We start from the raw sequence: 19,816 nt of genomic DNA on the forward strand, positions 1-19,816 counted from the left end.
TCACTTATTAACCCTTGAATAGCAAAAATGATAACAGGGGAGAACTAACAATAACAATTTACAGACAAAAATATATAAATACAGAATACACATGAGAGGGTTATTTGCATAATAACATGTAAAAATAATACAATAATTATTAACAACGTTTTAAATGACAATATTTAAGGTACTCAACAATGTTTCAAGACAGCGATAATTGTCTTAATCTTTCTACAGGCAGTGTATTCACTTTATTTAATCTTCTGTTATTGTTAACAAACTTCTTCTTCTTCACCATAGTACGTGTATCTGAATAACGGTAATGATCACAAGCTTGCTTCTGATATGACGTTCTTTAATTCCGCTGTGCTTCACACACGACGAATCCACTGCTACCACTTGGTTCCGTCAATCACTATCAGACATTACTTTTTTTCGTTTCTTAGGCTGCTTTGGCTTCACAATTTCTTCCTCCTGAAAAACCAATAAGCAAAATTAGTTGTGTCCAAATTAATTACGTAAGTATTGATTCAACTTGTGTACTTTAAACTCCGTGCAAACTTTAATAACTTTGCGTCAGCTACAAGAAACTCAGTTTTATAATCGCATTGATTTTATTTGAAAATTGGAAAAAAAATTGTGCGTTGCGGTTATAAAATTCATTTTCTTCACCCGTTTCGCCTTTACGATTCATTAAAAAACACTCTCGTTTTATAACTCGTATAAATAGCTCCTTTGTCATTAAATAACATTGTAAATTATGTATTAGTATTTTATAACCTTTTTAACAGTTTTTTCTTATTTATTAGTTTCCACCTATGTATCCATCTTTTTCAATGTAAACAAACTGTAAGTCATTACGATTTAACGATATTACATTTCAACATGTAAAGCTTTTCACAAAGTTCGTAAGAGGTTTAACAGAAGTGACGTTTTATGAGTTTCCTCTGTACTTTAGATGCACGAAAATAAGCTTGAGATAAAATATCCGGGCTGTCAGTTTCCTGTGTCTTTAGTACCTGATTTATTTTCCAGAAATACTACAGTCACGACGTAATTTCTCAATTATAATTTAATACGGACCACATAAATGCCGTTTTTTGTACAAAATTTAATTTAGAGCTGTACTGTCTTGACCCCGTGGTATATAATACTAATTTTGACACTCAGCTGCAACTATTTATTTGTAAAATAGTGAACGAAAGTAGTAAACTTTAATTGTAGAAATTATGGCCACTTCGACAAAGTTATGTATGTAACGATTCACCAACACCGCACTTAGCAATGCTTATACCGATACGATACGAAGCGATAAATGACAAGGACCAAATATAAATTTCAGATGCGAAAGAAAAAGACGACCACATTTTATCGGTACCGATATTTTATCGTTATAGAAACAAAATCCCACCCCAGATACTTGTCAGGTCAGGTTCGGTCAGGTCATGATAATTTTTATCAAATATTAATCGAATTTTTTTTTTCAGAATGATTTAGGTTCATAGAAAAAGAATATAAAGACTGCGAGCGAAGCGAGCACGTTTAGTGCTTTTAAAAATTGTTCGTTGGTATCCCTGAGAAGCTAAATTATTAATGAGAGAATTTACTCCGATCCTTTCAGTTTTTGGTCGATTTTTTTGATTTTCTTTTGTTATATTTGTTTCTTTTCGGATTCGCTTGTAATCCAACAGTAAAAGAATCCGAGAAAATCTGACAATTCAAAAGAATCAGAAAACCCAATAGAACCCAAAAATTGGAAGAACGCTAAAAATAAAAAAATCCTAAGCACCGACAAAATTTCAAAAAAATTGAGAGAATTCGAGAAAATTCGTGAGAAACTGAAGAAATCCGCGTGAATCCGAAGATATGAGAAAATCTCACCAAATTCCGAAAGAATAACGGAAAATCCGGCAAAATGCAACAGAATGAGAGAATGAGGAAGAATAAAAAAAGAATCCGAGAGAATCCGGGAAAATCGAACAGAATCCGAAAAAATCCGACGGGATCCAAAAGAATCCGCCGGATTATTTCAGATCCATCCCGGATTCTCCCATATTCTTTCGGATTCTTTTTTATTCTTTGGGATTCTCCTGGATCTAGAATTTTTTCAGATTTTCTTTTCGGATTCTCTCGTATTCCCCCAGAATCCGGGAGAATCCGTGACAGTCCGTGAGAAACCAAGGAACTAAAAAAATTCAAAAATCGAAAGACCTCCATAAATGCAAAAATCCAAAATACCGAGAAATTTCGAAAAGATATGAAAGAATTCCAGAAAATTTGAAAGAATCTGCGAAACGAAAAAATTAGAAAATAATTTGGGAGAATCCGACAGAATCCAAAAGAATACGTAAAGAACCCGAAAGAAAATGAATATAACAAGAGAATATGAAAAAATCCGATCAAAAACGAACAGAATCTGGAAGAATACGCAAAGAATCAGAGAAAATCCGACCGAATTCAAAAGAATCAAAAAACCCGACAAAATTATTTAAAAAAAATGATAGAATTCGAGAGAAACTGAAGAAATTCGCGTGAATCCGAAAGAATCACAGAGAATCCGGAAAAATGCGACAGAACACCGGAGAATCCGGGAGAATACGAATGAATCCGAGAAAATCGAACAGAATCCGAAAAAATCTGATAAAATCCGACAGGATGGTTTCAGATCCATTCCGGATTCTCCCATATTCTCTTAGATCCTTCCAGATTCTTTCCAGCTCTCAAACTCTGCTCGGATTCTCCCATATTCTTTCGGATTCTTTTTTTATTTCGGATTCTCCTGGATCTAGAATTTTTTCGGATTTTCTTGAATTCTTTGCGTATTCTTTCAGATTGTAGATCCGCAAAGAATCCACGAGAATCCGAAAAGAATCGAATGTAACAAGAAAATATGAGAAAATCCGCCAAAATGTGAAAGAATACGCAAAAAATTCAAGAGAATCCGAAAAAATCCTAGATGCGAAGGATCTGAGAGAACGGGGGCGAATCTGGAAGGATCTGAGAGAATTCGGCGGATTCTTTGGATCCTGTCGGATGTTATCTGATTTTTTCGGATTCTGTTCGATTTTCTCGATTCTTTCACATTCTCTCGGATTCTTTTGGATTCTTCCGTATTCTCTGGGATTCTCCCGTGTTATGTCGCATTTACCCGGATTCTCTCTGAATTTGGCGGGATTTTCTCATATCCTCTCGTATTCTTTCGGATTCATGCGGATTTCTTCAGTTTCTCCCGAATTGATATCAATTTTTTTGAAATCTTGTTGGGTTTTTTGATTCTTTTGAATTCTGTCGATTTGTTTTCGGATTCTCTCAGATTCATTCAGATTTTCTCCGATCCTGTCAATTTTTGTTCGTATTTTCTCACTATTTTCTTATTACATTCGATTCCTTTCGGATTCTCTTGTATTTTTTTCTAATTCTCGTGCATTCTTTTGGATCCTATCGGATTTTATCTGATTTTTTCGGATTCTGTTCGATTTTCTCGGATTCCTTCATATTTTCCTGAATATTTCGGATTCACGCCGATTTCTTCGGATTCTTTCGCATTTTCTCGATTCCTCTTCCGATTTTTGCATTTTTTGAGTTCCTTGATTTCTCATGGATTGCTCGGATTCTTCCGGATTCTGTCTGATTCTCTCAGATTTTTTTTAATGTTGTCGGATTTTCTTTGATTCTCGAGTACTCTTTCGGATTCTTTCAGATTCTGTTGGAATTATTTACGGATTCTCTCCGATCCTCTTAAGTTTTTGGTCGGATTTTTTCATATTCTGTTCTTATATTCGTTTCTTTCCGGATTCATTACGTTTTTTTTTATTCTTTCGGATTCTCTGAAATTATTTTCGGATTTTTTCGGTTTCTCTGGAATATCGTCGGATTTTTAGTTTCACAGATTCTTTCGACCTTTCTCGGATTCTTTAATATTTTTTCGAAACTTTGTCGGTACTTTGGATTTTTTACATTTATCGAAGTCATGCGATTTTTGATTTTTTTTTAGTTAATTGGTTTCTCACGGACTGTCTCGAATTCTTCCGGATTCTGAGAGAATTCGAAAAGAATGGAATGTAACAAGAAAATACGAGAAAATCGACCAAAAACACTGGAGGATCGGAGATTCCACCACAATCTGAAAGAATACGCAAAGAATTCAAGAAAATCCGAAAAAATTCCAGATCCAGGAGAATCCGAAATAAAATTCGTTCGAGAGGACCGGAAAGAATCTGGAAGGATCTGAGAGAATAGGGGAGAATCCGGAATGGATCTGAAATAATTCGGCGGATTCTTTTGGATTCTTTCGTATTCTCCCGGATTCTCCGGTGTTCTGTCGCATTTTTCCGGATTCTCTGTGATTCTTTCGGAATTTGGTGAGATTTTCGCATATCCGCCCATATTCTTTCGGATTCACGCGAATTTCTTCAGTTTCTTTCGAATTCTATCGTTTTTGTTTTATAATTTTGTCGGGTTTTTTTATTCTTTTGAATTCGGTCGGATTTTCTCGGATTCTTTGCGTATTCTTCCAGATTCTGTTGGATTCTATGGAATTATTTACGGATTCTCTCCGATCCTCTTAGTTTTTGATCGGATTTTTTCATATTCTCTTGTTATATTCATTTCCTTTCGGATTCTTTACGTATTCTTTTGGATTCTCCCAAATTATTTTCTAATTTTTTCGTTTCACAGATTCTTTCGAATTTTCTGGAATTCTTTCATATTTTTTCGAAATTTTTTGGTTCTTTGGATTTTTGCATTTATCCAGGTCTTTCGATTTTTGAATTTTTTGAGTTCCTTGCTTTCTCACGGATTGTTTCGGATTCTGGGGGAATACGAGAGTATCCGAAAAGAAAATCTGAAAAAATTCAGGATCCAGGAGAATCCCAAAGAACAAAAAAGAATCTGAAAGAATATGGGAGAATCCGAGCTGAGTTCGAGAGGACCGGAAAGAATCTGGAAGGATCTGAGAGAAGATGGGCGAATCCGGGATGGATCTGAAATAATCCGGCGGATTCTGTTCGATCTTCTCGGATTCTATTGAATTCTTCTGGATTCATTCACATTCTCTCGGATTCTTCCGTATTCTTTCGGAATTTGGTGAGATTTTCTCATATCTTAGGGTTCACGCGGATTTCTTCAGTTTGTCACGAATTTTCTCGAATTCTCTCAATTTTTTGAAATTTTGTGGGTGCTTAGAATTTTTTCTATTTATAGCATTCTTCCAATTTTTGGGTTCTATTGGGTTTTCTGATTCTTTTGAATTGTCAGATTTTCTAGGATTCTTTTACTGTTGGATTCTCCCACTATTTTTTTTTGTCACATTCGATTCCTTTCAGATTCTCTTGCATTTTTTTTCGAATTCTTGTGGATTCTTTTCGAGCCTGTTGGATTTTATAAGATTTTTTAGGTTTCTCTCGGACTCTTTCTTATTCTCCTGGATTCATTCACATTCTCTCGGATTCTTCCGCATTCTCTCTGAATTTGGCGGAATTTTCTCTTATCCTCTCGTATTCTTTTGGATTCACGCGGATTTCTTCATTTTGTCTTGAATTCTCTCAAAATTTTTGAAAATTTGTCGGTGCTTTGGATTTTTTTATATTTTTCGCTTTGTTTCGATTTTTGGATTCTGTCGGATTTTTTCATTTTGTTTTGTTACATTCGATTCTTTTTGGATTCTCTCGTAATTTTTCGGATTCTTTTCGTATTCACTCTATTTCTTTCGGATTTCCGCGAATCCTTTGGCATTTCTTGGATTCGCACGGATTCCTATCGAATTTTGCCCAATTCGGTCAGATTCTAGATTTAAATTTTTTCGACTCTTTGGATTTCTCACGTTTTTCCGATTATTTGTGTTTTTTAAGTTCCGTTATATGGGTTCCTGGGTTTCCCCAAGTTCTTTGGTTTGCCTTGGATTGTCTCGAGATTTTACCCGATTTTTCCGGATTCTGTTCGATTTTCTTGGATTCTTTCAAATTCCTCCGGATTCCCTCACATTCTCTCGGATTCTTCCATATTCTCCCGGATTCTCCGTCACTTTCTCGAATTTTTCCGGATTCTCCTTGATCCTCTCCGAATTCTTCGGATTCTCTCAGATTGTCTCATATTTTTTCGAAATTTATTCAGTTCTTTGCGATATTCTCTCGTGTTCTTTCGGATTTTCAGAGAATCCAACAAAATCTGAAAGAATACGCAAAGAATCCGAAAGAATACTAGAGAACCGAGAAAATCCGAGAGAAATCAAAAGAATCAAAAAACCCGTCTAAGTCTTAAAAAAAAAGATAGAATTCGAGAGAAACTGGAAAAATCCACGTGAAACTGGAAAAATTCGACAGAACACAGGAGAATCCGAAAGAATACGGAGGAATCCAAAAGAATCCGAGAGAATGTGAATGAATCCAAGAAAATCGAACAGAATCCGGAAAAATCAGGTATTTTCCGGATTCTGTTCAATTTCCTTGGATTCTTTCAAATTCTTCCGGATTCCCTCACATTCTCTCGGATTCTTTCATATTCTCCCGGATTCTCTGTTATTTTCTCGTATTTTTCCGGATTCTCCTTGATCCTCTCCGAATTCTTCGGATTCTCTCAGTTTTGCTCATATTTTTGCGAAATTTATTCGGTTCTTTGCGGTATTCTCTCGTGTTTTTTCGGATTTTCAGAGAATCCAACAAAATCTGAAAGAATACGCAAAGAATCCGAAAGAATACTGGAGAACCCAAGAAAATCCGAGAGAATTCAAAAGAATCAAAAAACCCGTCAAAGTTATTTAAAAAAAGATAGAATTCCAGAGAAACTGGAAAAATCCACGTGAAACTGGAAAAATTCGACAGAACACAGGAGAATCCGAAAGAATACGGAGGAATCCAAAAGAATCCGAGAGAATGTGAATGAATCCAAGAAAATCGAACAGAATCTGGAAAAATCAGGTATTTTCCGGATTCTGTTCGATTTCCTTGGATTCTTTAAAATTCTTCCGTATTCCCTCACCTTCTTTCGGATTCTTCCACATTCTCCCGGATTCTCCGTTATTTTCTCGTATTTTTCCGGATTCTCCTTGATCCTCTCCGAATTCTTCGGATTTTTTCAGATTTTCTCATATCTTTTCGAAATTTATTCGGTTCTTTGTGGTATTCTCTCGTGTTTTTTCGGATTTTCAGAGAATCAAACAAAATCTGAAAGAATACGCACAGAATCCGAAAGAATACTGGAGAACCCGAGAAAATCCGAGAGAATTCAAAATAATCAAAAAACCCGTCAAAGTTATTAAAAAAAGATAGAATTCGAGAGAAATTGGAAAAATCCACGTGAAACTGGAAAAATTCGACAGAACACAGGAGAATCCGAAAGAATACGGAGGAATCCAAAAGAATCCGAGAGAATGTGAATGAATCCAAGAAAATCGAACAAAATCCGGAAAAATCAGGTATTTTCCGGATTCTGTTCGATTTTCTTGATTCTTTCAAATTCTTCGGGATTGCCTCACATTCTCTCGGATTCTTGCATATTCTCCCGGTTTCTCCGTTACTTTCTCAAATTTTTCCGGATTCTCCTTGATCCTCTCCGAATTCTTCGGATTCTCTCAGATTTTCTCATATTTTTTCGAAATTTATTCGGTTCTTTGCGGTATTCTCTCGTGTTTTTTCGGATTTTCAGAGAATCCAACAAAATCTGAAAGAATACGCACAGGATCCGAAAGAATACTGGAGAACCCGAGCAAATCCGAGAGAATTCAAAAGAATCAAAAAACTCGTCAAAGTTATTAAAAAAAAGATAGAATTCGAGAGAAACTGAAAAAATCCGCGTGAATCTGGAAAAATGGGACAGAACACGGGAGAATCCGAAAGAATACGGAGGAATCCAAAAGAATCCGAGAGAATATGAATGAATCCAGAAGAATTTGAAAGAATCCAAGAAAATCGAACAGAAGCCGGAAAAATCGGGTATTTTCCGGATTCCTTCACATTCTCTAGGATTCTTTCATATTCTCCCGGATTCTCCGTTATTTTCTCGTATTTTTCCCGATTCTCCTTGATCCTCTCCGAATTCTTCGAATTCTCTCAGATTTTCTCATATTTTTTCGAAATTTATTCGGTTCTTTGCGGTATTCTCTGGTGTTTTTTCGGATTTTCAGAGAATCCAACAAAATCTGAAAGAATACGCAAAGAATCCGAAAGAATACTGGAGAACCCGAGAAAATCCGAGAGAATTCAAAAGAATCAAAAAACCCGTCAAAGTTATTAATAAAAAAGATAGAATTCGAGAGAAACTGGAAAAATCCGCGTGAATCTGGAAAAATTCTACAGAACACAGGAGAATCCGAAAGAATACGGAGGAATCCAAAAAAATCCGAGAAAATCGAACAGAATCCGGAAAAATCAGGTATTTTCCGGATTCTGTTCGATTTTCTTGGATTCTTTCAAATTCTTCCGGATTCCCTCGCATTCTCACGGTTTCTTCCATATTCTCCCGAATTCTCCGTTATTTTCTCGTATTTTTCCGGATTCTCCTTGATCCTCTCCGAATTCTTCGGATTCTCTCAGATTTTCTCATATTTTTTCGAAATTTATTCGGTTCTTTGCGGTATTCTCTCGTCTTTTTTCGGATTTTCAAAGAATCCAACAAAATCTGAAAGAATACGCAAAAAATCCGAAAGAATATTGGAGAAACCGAGAAAATCCGAGAGAAATAAAAAGAATCAAAAAACCCGTCAAAGTTATTAAAAAAAAAAGATAGAATTCGAGAGAAACTGGAAAAATCCGCGTGAATTTGGAAAAATGCGACAAAACACGGGAGAATCCGAAAGAATACGGAGGAATCCAAAAAAAACCGAGAGAATGTGAATGAATCCAAGAAAATCGAACAGAATCCGGAAAAATCAGGTATTTTCCGGATTCTGTTCGATTTTCTTGAATCTTTCAAATTCTTACGGATTCCCTCACATTCTCTCGGATTCTTCCATATTCTCCCGGATTCTCCGTTATTTTCTCGTATTTTTCCGGATTCTCCTTGATCCTCTACGAATTCTTCGAATTCTCTCAGATTTTCTCATATTTTTTCGAAATTTATTCGGTTCTTTGCGGTATTCTCTCGTCTTTTTTCGGATTTTCAGAGAATCCAACAAAATCTGAAAGAATACGCAAAGAATCCGAAAGAATACTGGAGAACCCGAGAAAAATCAAAAGAATAAAAAAACCCGTCAAAGTTATTAAAAAAAAAGATAGAATTCGAGAGAAACTGGAAAAATCCGCGTGAATCTGGAAAAATGCGACAGAACACGGGAGAATCCGAAAGAATACGGAGGAATCCAAAAGAATCCGAGAGAATGTGAATGAATCCAGAAGAATTTGAAAGAATCCAAGAAAATCGAACAGAATCCGGAAAAATCAGGTATTTTCCGGATTCTGTTCGATTTTCTTGGATTCTTCCGTTATTTTCTCGTATTTTTCCGGATTTTCCTTAATCCTCTTCAAATTCGTCGGATTCTCTCAGGTTTTCTCATATTTTTTCGAAAATTATTCGGTTCTTTGCGGTATTCTATCGTCTTTTTTCGGATTTTCAGAGAATCCAACAAAATCTGAAAGAATACGCAAAAAATCCGAAAGAATATTGGAGAAACCGAGAAAATCCGAGAGAAATAAAAAGAATCAAAAAACCCGTCAAAGTTATTAAAAAAAAGATAGAATTCGAGAAAAACTGGAAAAATCCGCGTGAATCTGGAAAAATGGGACAGAACACGGGAGAATCCGAAAGAATACGGAGGAATCCAATAGAATCCTAGAGAATGCGAATCAATCCAGAAGAATTTGAAAGAATCCAAGAAAATCGAACAGAATCCGGAAAAATCAGGTGTTTTCCGGATTCTGTTCGATTTTCTTGGATTCTTTCAAATTCTTCCGGATTCCCTCACATTCTCTCGGATTCTTCCATATTCTCCCGGATTCTCCGTTATTTTCTCGCATTTTTCCGGATTTTCCTTGATCCTCTCCGAATTCTTCCGATTCTCACAGATTTTCTCATATTTTTTTGAAATTTATTCGGTTCTTCGCGTTATTTTTTCGGATTCTATTGGATTCTCTTGAATTATTTTCAAATTCTTTTGTATTCTCTCGGATTCTCTCGTAATCTCTATCATTTTTCCTGATTCTTTCTGAATTTTGTGGGGTTCTCTCTAATCTTCTCATATTCTTTCGAAATTCATTCGGTTCTTCGCGGTTTTTTTCGGATTTACAGATTCCTTTAAATTCTTTGGAATCTCCACTCATTCTCTCAGATTCTTTCGAAATTTAATCTAAACGTGCTCGCTTCGCTCGTATCCTAAATGCGTGTTTTTCAAACGTTAGAAGAAGCCAAATTATTAAGAACAATTTTATTGTTAATTAAAAGTATAAGTTTCAGATTGTTTGTGATCCCTATAATGTCTCTAGGACTGAAATATCCTGAACACGTGATTTATTATTGTAATTTAACCCGAATAACTTCCCGGAGACACTCGAATGCTTAAAATGGGCCCGTTCATTAATTTTTTTGAATCACCCTGTATAAGTAATTGTAAAAATAATGAATGCATTGATAAGCCACAAGAATGGACTTTATTTATACCGATACGATACGAAGCGATAAATGACAAGGACGAAAATATAAATTTCATATGCCTAAGAAAAAGACGGCCACATTTTATCGGTACCGATATTTTATCGTTACAGAAACAAAATCCCGCGAAATATCTACGTCATTACCTCGCTGCTCTCCTCCGACGAGTCGCATATATCCCTCACCGCAGCCCTCTTGTTGCTCGTACTCGTCGTCGTCGTCGTCGCGCTCCCCTTGTTCACCGGCTTCCTCCCTCTCCCCTGCGAGCGGCTCTTCGTCGCGCTCACCTCCTCCTCCTCCTCCAGCAGCGCGAACAGCTGGCCGAACTGCTTCTTCTGCCCGTCGGTGCTGTTGTTCATCGCGATGTTCAGCGCCCTCTGCATCGAGTCGAGCGTGTAGATGGCCATGCAGTCGTGCCTCTCGCAGATGATCCTCAGCTGCTCCAGGTGCCCCAGCACCTGGTCCGAGCTCGGCACCGTCGCGCTCAGCGTCTTCCCGCCCGTCCTTTTCCGCTTGTTCGGCGAGCTCGACGGGTACCTCGTGCTCAGGAGCGACGAGATCAGCTCGGCGACCTTGTCGATGTACTCGTCGCACCAGTACTTGACTATCGTGAAGACGAACAAGTCGCCGTTGTCGCTGATGTCCCTCGAGAACAAGTACTTGACGTAGTCGGCGTTCGGTTTCTCTTGTTTCAGCATGAGGGTGACCGCCGTGAGGGCTTCCGAGTGTTGTTCGTAGTCGAGTTGGGTGACCAGGGGGAGGACCGTGTCGATGGAGATGTCATGGGCGTGGATGAGTTGCCAGAAGAAGAACTGCTCGATGCTCTCCCAGGAGAGGGTGAGTTTGAGGAGGGGGAGGATGTTTTCGCTCTTGAACATCACTAAATGTCCTTGCAGCACTTTACCGACAAGCGTTTGCAACTGTCTGGAGTCTATTGCTGAAATTATCACCCGTATTATTTGAGCGTTATTAACAGTCTGATGCTTGAAATCCCTAAACAAATCAGGCACTATCCACATCATCAATTTCGTATCACTGACGTGGCATGCGACTAAATCGTCTAGTAAACTCGCGTCGATTTTTTTATCACTGTATTGACAATACTCCTTGTACACACTCACTTTCAGCGCGCTCGCCTTCGTCTGGTCCTCGCGTTTGTTCTCTGTCCGGCTCTGCACTTTCAGAAAATACAGAAGGAGATAGCCCACACTGTCCCGGAAGTTGCGCATCTCCGCCGTGAGTTTATACAGCACCTCCTTGCCCTCCTCGTCCTGTTTGGAGAAGTTGTGCAGCGTCTGGAAGAGCACGAACAGCGGCGACTTGATGCTCTCCAACAGCTTCCCCTCGCTGAGCGACTCCGGGAAAAAGTCCTCCCCGAAGTCCTCCTGGATGTAGTGGCACAGCGTCTTCGCGATCACCGGCAGCGCCTCCTCGTCATCCCCCTCGAACGTCACCAAGTTCTGGATGATATCCTCCATCAAGCCGCAGCGCCGTTCCGCGTCCTTCTCCTGGTGGAGCTTCACCAACAAGTCCCCGATCGGACCCTCCACGCTCTCGTCCAGCTTATCCTGCGTCTTCTCCTTCAGCCGCACCTTCGACAGCGGAATATCGTCGTCGTCCTCGTCCGAATCCTCCTCCAACGCGCTGATCGTCAACGGCTGCTCCTCCTCGTCGTCGCTGAACGCCGGCTCGTTGTCCAGCACGTGGTTGTTCACGGCGTTGTTGATCCTGTGGTCGGCCTCGCCGTCGTCGAACCGCGCCGAGTGCGCCTCCTCCAGCCGCGACGACGACTCCGGCGCGCCCGCGTTGCAGAACTCCCGGAACGTCTCCCGCACCATGTTGCGCAGCTCCGGGTCCAGTTTGGCGTTGTCGAAGAGCGGCACCAGCGACGGTACGACGCGCTTCTCGAGGATCTTGCGCAGCGACGAGAAGATGCCGGTGCGCACCTTGTCGGTGAGCGGCTGGTGGAAGTTGGGGATGATGCGGCAGAGGAAGTCGAGGAGGGTCGCCGAGACGGCGGGGTGCGAGCGCATGGAGTGGTGCATGACGAGGATGGCCGGTTCGATGTTCATGATGTTGTCCTTTTCGCTGTCGAAGAAGAGCCAGTCGTAGAAGAGGGCGAGTTTGGCGTTGGAGACGGCGACGCTGGAGGTGCACGTGGTGAGAAGCCAGCCGATGACGGCCCAGCGGGGGATTATGTCGGAGCAGAGGAGTTCGTTGGTCGGGTGGATTACGCCGACGATGAAGCGGATTATGTCGCAACGTAAGCTTTGGGATTCGGGGGTGGCTAAGTATTGACGTTGGAACCAGTCTTGGTAGCGCTTGTGGTTGCCGAAACGCACCTGGAAAAGAAAAAGAGCTGAGGAGTTTGCGGCGGCAATGTGGCTGGCGAGGCGGTGTGACGTCACGGTGTTGGTACGTCACGGGCTGGTGATTGGGTGAAAGGTCGAACCCTTTTAACTATCGTAATGTTTAACTTAATGCTGTTTAATAATGTCTTATGAGGAAACGTCACGAAGCGACTTGCTAAGTATTTTCGAAGGATGACTCGATTACAAATTACAAAAAAATTACATTCTTTTTTAAGTTTCAGCTCACGTCAGAGAATTTAAAAACTTTTTTTTTGAAAATTAAAAAAAAAACATTAAACATCTTTAGGGTCCCTTGTGTTTAAAAAAAAAATTTCAAAAAATCTTGAATCTCCTACCGTCTTTTTTACCGCAGAAAGAATTTCGAAGGCAATTAATGTTATTTTTTAAACATGTGAAAAAATTTTGGGATGACCCTAGTCCTTTAATTTTTGAAAAAATTTAAGCTTTTGGTCCCCTAATGCTTTTTTTTAATATATGAAAGAATCATAAGGCCCCATGGTGTTTTTCTTAATAATGTATATGAAAGAATTTTAGGAATGTCTTGTGCTTTATTTTTGAAAGAATTTCCAGGAATCTTGGACACCCAAATGTCCTTTTTACCGAATGTGAAAGAATCTCGGGACCTTCTGTTCATTTATTTTTACAGAGTTTGAAAGAATCCCTGGGCTGCCTATTGCTTTATTTTTAAGAGTTTTTAAGAATCTGAGGGGCTCCTGTTGTGTTATTTTTTGAAGAGTTTGAAAGAATCTCGGCGGTTTCAGATCATTTATTTCTAAAGAGTTTGAAAGAAAGAATCTTGGGGGCTCCAGTTGTTTTATTTTTAAGAGTTTAAAAGAATCCCCAGGCTCCTAGTTTTATTTTTTAAAGAGTTTGATAGAATCTGGGGCTTCGGTTTTTTTTTAAAAGAGTTTGAAAGAATCTCAGGAGCTCCTGTTGTTTTATTTTTAAAAGAGTTTGAAAGAATCTCAGGGGTTCGTGTTTTATTTTCTCAAGAGTTTGAAAGAATCTGGCGGGTTCCTGTCGTTACATTTTTAAAAGAATTTCAAAGAATCTCGGGGGCTCCTGTTTTATTTTTAAAGAGTTTGAAAGAATCGGCGGAGCTCCTGTTTTATTTTTAAAGGAGTTTGAAAGAATCTCCAGGGTTTCGGTTGCTTTATTTTTAATGAGTTTGAAAGAATCTCGCGGGTTCCTGTCGTTCCATTTTTAACAGAATTTCAAACAATCTCCTGTTTTATTTTTTAAAGAGTTTGAAAGCATCTCAGGGCTTCCTGTTTAATTTCTTAAAGAATTTGAAAGAACCTCAGGGGCTTCTGTTCTTGTATTTTTAAGAGTTTGAAAGAATCTCGGAGGCTCCTGTTGTTGTATTTTTAAAAGAGTTTGACAGAATCTCGAGGGCTCTTGTTTCATTTTTAAAAGAGTTTGAAAGAATTTCATGGGCTCCCATTGTTTTATTTTTAGAAGAGTTTGAAACAATCTCAGGGGTAGTGTTTTATTTTTAAAGAGTTTGAAAGAATCTCGGGGTTTCGGTTGTTTGATTTTTTCAAGAGTTTGAAAGAATCTCGGGGCTTCGCTTGTTTTATTTTGAAAAAGTTTGAAAGAATCTCATGGGTTGCTGTCGTTTCATTTTTAAAAGAATTTCAAACAATCTCGGGGGCTCCTGTTTTATTTTTTAAAGAGTTTGAAAGAATCTCAGGGACTCCCGTTTTATTTATTTATTTATTTTTTTTTTTTTGAAGAAGTTGAAAGAATCGGCAGAGCTCCTGTTCTATTTTTAAAAGAGTTTGAAAGAATCTTGGGGGCTCCTGTTGTCTTATTTTTTAGAGTTTGAAAGAATCGCCACGGTTTCGGTTGTTTTACTTTTAAAGAGTCTGAAAAAATCGCGCGGGTTACTGTCGTTTCATTTTTAAAAGAATCTGAAAGAATCTCGGGACTGCAGTTGTTTTATTTATAAGAATTTGAAAGAATCCCAGGGGCTGCTAGTAATTTTTTTTAAGAAACTGAAAGAATCTCGGGGGCTCCTGTTTTATTTTTTAAAGAATTTAAAAGAATCTCAGGGGCTTCGTTTATTTTATTATTTTTATTAAAAGAGTTTGAAAGAATCTCAGGGACACCCGTTTTATTTATTTATTTATTTTTTTTTTGAAGAATTTGAAAGAATCGGTGGAGCTCCTGTTTTATTTTTAAAAGAGTTTTGAAAGAATTTCGGGGGCTTCGGTTGTTTATTTTTAAAAAAGTTTGAAAGAATCTCAGGGGCTCCTGTTGTTTTATTTTTAAGAGTTTGAAAGAATCTCAGGGGTTCGTGTTTTATTTTTTAAAGAGTTTGAAAGAATCTCGGGGTTTCGGCTGTTTTATTTTTAAAGAGTTCAAAAGAATCTCGGGAGCTTCGTTTGTTTTATTTTTTAAAGGATTTGAAAGAATCTCGGGAGCTCCTGTTTTATTTTTTAAAGAGTTTGAAAGAATCTTGCGGGTTTCTGTCGTTTCATTTTTAAAAGAATTTCAATGAATCTCCTGTTTAATTTTTTAAAGAATTTGAAAGAATCACAGGGGCTGCTGTTGTTGTATTTTTAAAAGAATTTAAAAGAATCTCGGAGGCTCCTGTTTTATTTTTAAAAGAGTTTAAAAGAATCTCGGAGGCTCCTGTTTTATTTTTAAAAGAGTTTGAAAGAATCTCGGCGGCTTCGTTTGTTTTATTTTTTAAAGAATTTGAAAGGATCTCGGGGGTTCCTGTCGTTTCATTTTTAAAAGTATTTGAAAAAATCTCGGAGGCTGCAGATTGGTCTTATTTTTAAGAGTTTAAAAGAATCCCGGGGACTGCTAGTTTTTTTTTTTAATTTGAAAGAATCTCGGGGGCTCCTGTTTTACTTTTTTAAGAGTTTAAAAGAATCTCAGGGGCTTCGTTTGCTCTATTTTTTAAAGAATTTGAAAGAATCTCCAGGGCTTCGGTTGTATTATTTTTTAAAGAATTTGGAAGGATCTCTGGGGTTCCTATCGTTTCATTTTTAAGAGTTTGAAAGAATCCCGGGGGCTGCAAGTAATTTTTTTTAAGACTTTGAAAGAATCTCAGGGGCGTTGTTTTATTTTTTAAAGAACTAGAAGGAATCTCGGGGGCTTCTGTTGTTGTATTTTAAAACAGTTTGAAAGAATTTCGGGGGCTCCTGTTTTATTTTTAAAAGAGTTTGAGAGAATCTCGGGGGCTTCGTTTGTTTTATTTTTTAAAGAATTTGAAAGAATCTCGAGAGCTGCATTTTAAGAGTTTAAAAGAATCCCGGAGGCTGCTAGCAGTTTTTTTTAAGAATTTGAAAGAATCTCGGGAGCCTCGTTTTTTTTTAAGAATTTGAAAGAATCTCGGGAGCCTCGTTTTTTTTTAAGAATTTGAAAGAATCTCGGGGGCTTCGGTTGTTTTATTTTTTAAAGAGGGGACTCCTATTGTTTTGTATCTTATGTTTTCTCGACGTTTAATGACCCCTAGAGGACGAAAAAATAGTCCTGCCAGTTCTGGCTGCAATCTGTCCGGATTTTTTCCTACAAAATTAATCTTCTTTTTTACGATAACCCGTCTGCGCTGGCTAAAAATAAACAAGCACGCCACAACATAAACTTCAAGCAAAATTTACTCAGCAAATTTTGCGATGACGTCATCAAAATTTCGGTGGGATGAACAAAGCTGTACACATAAAATTTCACAATAGATAATAATGGATTACTGAAGTGTGGAAAAACCGCGAACTAAGACATTCGTCACAATGGCCCCATTATAGTACTCCCTCAGTTAACACAATAAATTAGCCACCCTAGATAGCATAGCGCTTGAATAAATAACAGAATGAATGAATGTTGCTTAACCTTAATTATGTTAGCCACCGTTTCACATCGAATTCCTCACTTTGGCTGAAATCATAATTTTCGCATTCCTAGCAATCTGATATTCAATTCCTGTAAAATAATATTAGTTCACTTGTAGTGAACAGTGAACGTTCCAAAGTTGTAAAGCATAGTCGGAAGCCCATAATAATTAAACTTCATTAAATCCGAACGTAATAAAGCAAAATTCTGAATTAAAGTTTTCTGTCGACGTGCTCGTGCACGAGTTTACGCAAACCAACTCGATACTTTTTTCGGAAGAAATGTCGTCCGCAACCAAGCTCCGCCCCTTATTTTACGATGAATACACTCATTACGGGGTGGGTGGGTGGGGCACGTGTATTTTTTCTTTCTAGCTACGTAATCCACTTTCGACAATACCGCGTTTCCGACACCTTTCAGATGCTGATTTCTCGTACAGAACATCTCATTTGCCACGAAGCTCCGCCTCCCATCTCAAAATGAATAAAAAATGCTCATCAGAGTCGATAATTCTGAAGCGGGTGGGCGATTCATCTGGATGTTTTTTTCCAAAAATAGTCCTCGTTTTTCAATGGTAAACTGGTTATGCATACGTATATTTTTACAGCCGAGTTACGCTTTTCATTCCATGACCATTAACAGAGTGAGTTAAGACAGAAATGGGGCAACAATTACGCGATAAATTTACACTTGGTGGATTTTCTGTAATTTTCGAACTAATCCGCCTATTTGCTTAATAAATATTTGGCTAAACCTCCCTCGACGTTGTTTAGCGGAATTATTTGATTTAGTAATTGTTTTGAACGAAGATACCTTAAAACGAAAGTCGCGATTATATTTTTATACGGTGCGGTGCTGGGTTTTTGACTTTCCATACTAAACATCCAAATTTTTGGAAAATTTTGTAAACGTTTTTTACAATTTAATCGTTTATCTTCTGCCAAAAAATTGATGACGTCATCTCAAAAATTGCCTAAGATACAAACTATTTTGACTCTGGATCAAATGCACTCATAGTTTTTAGAATTACTTATACAGGGTGACACAAAAAATTAATGAATGAGGCAGTTCATTGTATTGATTAAATCTTACAATTTTTTGAAAAATCTGGATTTATTTACCCTCGACCAATTTTTGGAAATCACAACTTTTCGTTTTTTCAATTTTAATTTTTCTATTTTTTAATTTCTCAACTTCCAAATTTTTCACTTTACCGATGTGTATTTTTTAAATCATCTATAAATTAAAACAACAAAAAAAAATTGAAAATTCCAGGAATTTAAATCGAAAAACTGCAAAATCTAAAAACTGAAGAAGCAAAATCATGAACAACTGAAAAAAAATTGAAGAAACCAAAAATTGAAAAAACAAATAATTATAAAACGGAAAATTAGTAAAAATGAAGAAAAAACTCAAATGAAAAATTGCAAATCGATAATTTGAAGAAATGAAAATTAAAAAATCGAAAAATTGAGAAATCTAAAAATTGAAAAACTGAAGAAACGAAAAATTGCAGGAAAATTCAAGACACTTTAAATAGAAAATCGAAATCTTAAAATTTAAGAAATCAAAAAATGAAAAATTGATAAATCACAAATCGAAAAATTGAAGAAACGAAAAACATGAAAAAAATTAAAGAAACCAAAAATTGATATTAAAAAAATCAAAAATTATAAAATCGGAACCTTGAAAACGGGAAAATTTGTAAAAATGAAGAAAAGAAAAAATTGCAAATCGAAAATTTGAGGAAATGAAAATTAAAGAATCGAAAAATTGCGAAATCTAAAAATTGAAGAAACGAAAAACAGAAACAATTGAAAATTGAAAACTCGAAGAATTCAAGCAGAAAAATTCCAAAATCTAAAAACTGAAGAAGCAAAAACATAAAAAACTGAAAAAAAATTGAAGAAACCAAAATAAAAAATATATATATTCAAAAAAGGCATATATATACAAAAAATGGAAAATTTGTAAAAATGAAAATCAAAGAATCGAAAAATTGCAAAACCTGATGAAGCAAAAACATGAAAAACTGAAAATATTGGAACTAAAAAAACAGAAAATTATAAAGTAGAACCATTTTAAGTCGAAAAATTGAAAATTGAAAACACGAGGGATCCAAATCGAAAAATTGCATAATCAAAAAATTGAAGAAGCAAAAACATGAAAAACTGAAAAAAATCGAAGAAACGAAAAATTGAAGAAATTGATATTGAAAAACAGAAAATTGAAACTTTGAAAAATAGAAAACTTGTAAAAACGACGAAAATACAAAATTTTAACAAAAAATTGCACATCGAAAATTTGAAGAAATGAAAATTGAATTAAAGAAACAAAAAAAACGAAAAATTGATAAAGCACACTCTAAAAATTGAAGAAAACAAAAACTGAAGAAATGAAGAAACTAGAAATTGGAAAAAATGATTCTGAAGAAACCCAAAATTATTAGATCGGAACATTGAAAAATGAAGACGATAAATAATTGAAAAGAAATGAAAATTACAGAATCGAAAAATTGCAATTCTAAAAATTGAAGAAACAAAAAAATGAAAAACTGAAAAAAGTAAAGAAACGAAAAATTGAAAAGATTGATATTGAAAAAGAGAAAATTATAAAATAGGAACCTTGAAAAATGGAAAATTTGTAAAAATGAAGAAAATAAAAAACTGAAGACGAAAAATTGCAAATCGAAACTTTGAAGAAACGAAAAATTGCAGAAACGAAAAACTGAAACAATTGAAAATTGAAAACTCCGGGAATTCAAGTCGAAAAATTGCAAACTCGAAAAAGTGAGAAAGCAAAAGCATCAAAAACTGAGAAAAAATGAAAGAAACCAGAAACTGGAAAAATTGATATTGAAAAAAAACAAATTATAAGATCGGAACATTGAAAAATGGAAAATTTGTAAAAATTAAGAAAATGAATAATTGAAAAATTGCAAATCGAAAATTTGAAAGAATGAAAATTAAAGAATCGAAAAATTGAAATCTGAAAAAGTCGAGACATTTTAAGTCGAAAAATTTCTAAATCTAAAAATTGAA

General features: G+C 36.6%; 1 protein-coding gene across 1 annotated transcript in view; it reads right to left on the reverse strand.

The window, feature by feature from the left end:
- Positions 1-119: 119 nt before the first annotated feature.
- The window catches only part of LOC135129521 (integrator complex subunit 3 homolog), a 41,632-nt gene continuing 21,935 nt past the window's right edge, over positions 120-19,816 (reverse strand). Inside the window, exons 4-5 of the mRNA XM_064056684.1 lie at positions 10,707-12,902; positions 120-456 (exon numbers count right to left, since the gene is read on the reverse strand). Of these exons, the coding sequence (XP_063912754.1) occupies positions 391-456; positions 10,707-12,902 (2,262 nt within the window). The 3' untranslated portion in view covers positions 120-390. The remainder of the gene's footprint in view (positions 457-10,706; positions 12,903-19,816) is intronic.

This window comes from Zophobas morio, unplaced genomic scaffold (assembly GCF_036711695.1).
Source record: "Zophobas morio isolate AGI-343-1 ecotype UQ-CSIRO unplaced genomic scaffold, CSIRO_AGI_Zmor_V1 ptg000016l, whole genome shotgun sequence".
Classification (NCBI taxonomy): domain Eukaryota; kingdom Metazoa; phylum Arthropoda; class Insecta; order Coleoptera; family Tenebrionidae; genus Zophobas; species Zophobas morio.